At 47.8% G+C, this 2249-nt stretch overlaps 1 protein-coding gene across 1 annotated transcript; it reads left to right on the top strand.

The window, feature by feature from the left end:
- The first annotated feature begins 679 nt into the window (after positions 1-679).
- Positions 680-1708, top strand: LOC135976940 (olfactory receptor 52E8-like). Its single transcript, XM_065574867.1, has one exon. The coding sequence runs from the start codon at positions 680-682 to the stop codon at positions 1706-1708; it is 1029 nt and encodes a 342-aa protein (XP_065430939.1).
- Positions 1709-2249: the final 541 nt, after the last annotated feature.

Raw genomic sequence — 2249 nt, 5'->3', positions numbered from 1 at the left:
ACTAGAAGACCTTCTGAGGTCCTTTCCAACCCTGATATTCTATTCTATGAAAACTGAGCACATATACAGAGCAGGTTATTTTCCATTCCATTCCTTAGGCGTTGTCTTTGTTTTGGCCACTGCTTCAAAAGAGCAGGTGTTTCCTTTGAGCTGCCAGGTCTTCTCCCAGAGGTATGTTCTAGTTGGGATGTTTCTCCTGGCATATGTCTTGGCAGAGTTTTGATTTTTTTCCACTCTCAGATTTTGAGCTACCGGGTGAATGGGAAACTCCCTAGAGCATGGACTTTGTAGCCTGGGTTTCATTGCATTAAGGAACAATGAGCAATAAGCCGTATTCACCCTCATGCTTCCTGCTGGTATCTATTAAGGCTTCCCACACTAAGACAAAAAGGAATTATTGACATATGGAGCACCACCAAATATAGAATTGGTATTAGTAGGGTCAGGAGTTCATAATTAATTTCTCTAAAAAATGAAAATGTCATTTTTCAGTGTGTGCAGAGCAACCAATCTGCTTCACCCACGAGAACAGCGTCCAGTAGTGTATGTAGTGTCTCATATTAACATTGTCTCTCCATCCAGGCATTTGTACTGCGACCATCACCCTAGAGCTTGGGCACATACAGGAAGTCAGGAGACACCATTCTACCTCAGAGTTGGACACCTTCTCCCCTACTCCATGTCAGATTCCAACACAACCGACTTCACCAACCCCTCCACCTTCATCCTGTTGGGCATTCCTGGCCTGGAGGCAGCCCATGTCTGGATCTCCATCCCCTTCTGTGCAATATATGCCATAGCCGTCTTGGGGAACTTCACCATCCTCTTCATCGTGAAGATAGAGCCAAGCCTGCATGCACCCATATACTATTTCCTGTGCATGCTGGCTGTCACTGACCTGGCCCTGTCTACATCCACCGTGCCTAAAATGCTGAGCATTTTCTGGTTCAATTCTAGGGAAATCGATTTCAGTGCCTGCCTCACCCAGCTGTACTTCATTCACTGCTTCTCAGCAATGGAATCTGGGATCTTGGTGGCCATGGCTTTTGATCGCTACGTGGCCATCTGCGATCCCCTGAGACATTCCACCATCCTGACAAGCCCCGTGGTGGGCAAGATAGGTCTGGCTGTGGTACTACGCAGCAGCATACTCGTTCTACCCAATCCCTTCCTGGCGAGGCGGTGCCCCTATTCCAGAACCAACATCATCCCCCATACCTACTGTGAGCATATGTCCATGGTGAAGTTGGCCTGTGCTGACATCCGTGTCAATAATTACTATGGCTTCTCTCTGATATTCCTCATCACTGGTGTGGATGTGTTTTTTATTGCCCTGTCCTATACACAGATTCTCAGGGCGATCTTCAGCCTCCCCACAAAGGACGCCTGGGTGAAGACTTTTTGGACTTGCAGCTCCCACCTGTTTGCCACCTTAGCCTTTTGCATCCCGTCTCTCTTCTCCATCCTCACACACCGGTTTGCCCAGAATGTGCCCTTGCATTTCCACGTTCTCATGGCCAACCTGAGCATTCTGGTGCCCCCCATGCTACATCCCATCATCTATGGTTTCAAGACCAAACAGATCAGAAACAGGCTGCTCTGGCTCTTCACTCATAAAGGACCGAAAGTTTTCTCCTGGTGGTCTGGCTTTAAGGCCAACCACCGTGCAGAGCTGGCTGGGGACATGGTGCTAAGCCCTCTTTCCTGAATCAGTTACTGGACAGTCAGATAGACATTAAATCCTTTCCCGACCCTACCGTGCTGTGTCAGCGTGACAAACTGGGGAATCGGTCTGCGTACAACTCATTAACGCATAGATTGCCACATTTCTAATTGCTGTTAACTGGATTCCAAAGCCCTGCCCCTTGCTCGACCTCTTCTGTCAAGTGTCACCCCTTGCTCTGCTTCTTCAAGCTAAGGCCCCACCCCGTATATCGATCCTCTCCTCCCCTCCCCCTGTCACTCGCTGAATCATCTCCACCTCCCTCTCCCCCCCGCAGGATCTGCAAGGGAGTCATTTCAGATTTTTCTTGGGGTGGCAACTTTAACCATGATTCCAGGGGCTAGCTAAGCTCTTGAAAGCTCTAGTCTTTTGGCAGATAACTTAGTAATTAGCAGACAGCAGCACTGTATCTAATTTGTATATAAAAGAAAGGAAATTAAACAAATATTAAACCCAGTCAGCTCTAATACTAACATGTTCTGGCATCTTGTGGCAAGTCACTTAAGGAACACTGGTGGGGTTTATA

Source organism: Chrysemys picta, chromosome 1 (assembly GCF_011386835.1).
Source record: "Chrysemys picta bellii isolate R12L10 chromosome 1, ASM1138683v2, whole genome shotgun sequence".
NCBI classification, from domain to species: Eukaryota; Metazoa; Chordata; order Testudines; family Emydidae; genus Chrysemys; species Chrysemys picta.
Note: the sequence above shows the minus strand (reverse complement) of the source record. Positions and strands in the feature narration are given on the sequence as shown.

Bases quoted from the DNA above. Each gene is read 5' to 3' on its own strand.
- LOC135976940 (XM_065574867.1), top strand. From the start codon at position 680: ATGTCAGATTCCAACACAACCGACTTCACCAACCCCTCCACCTTCATC.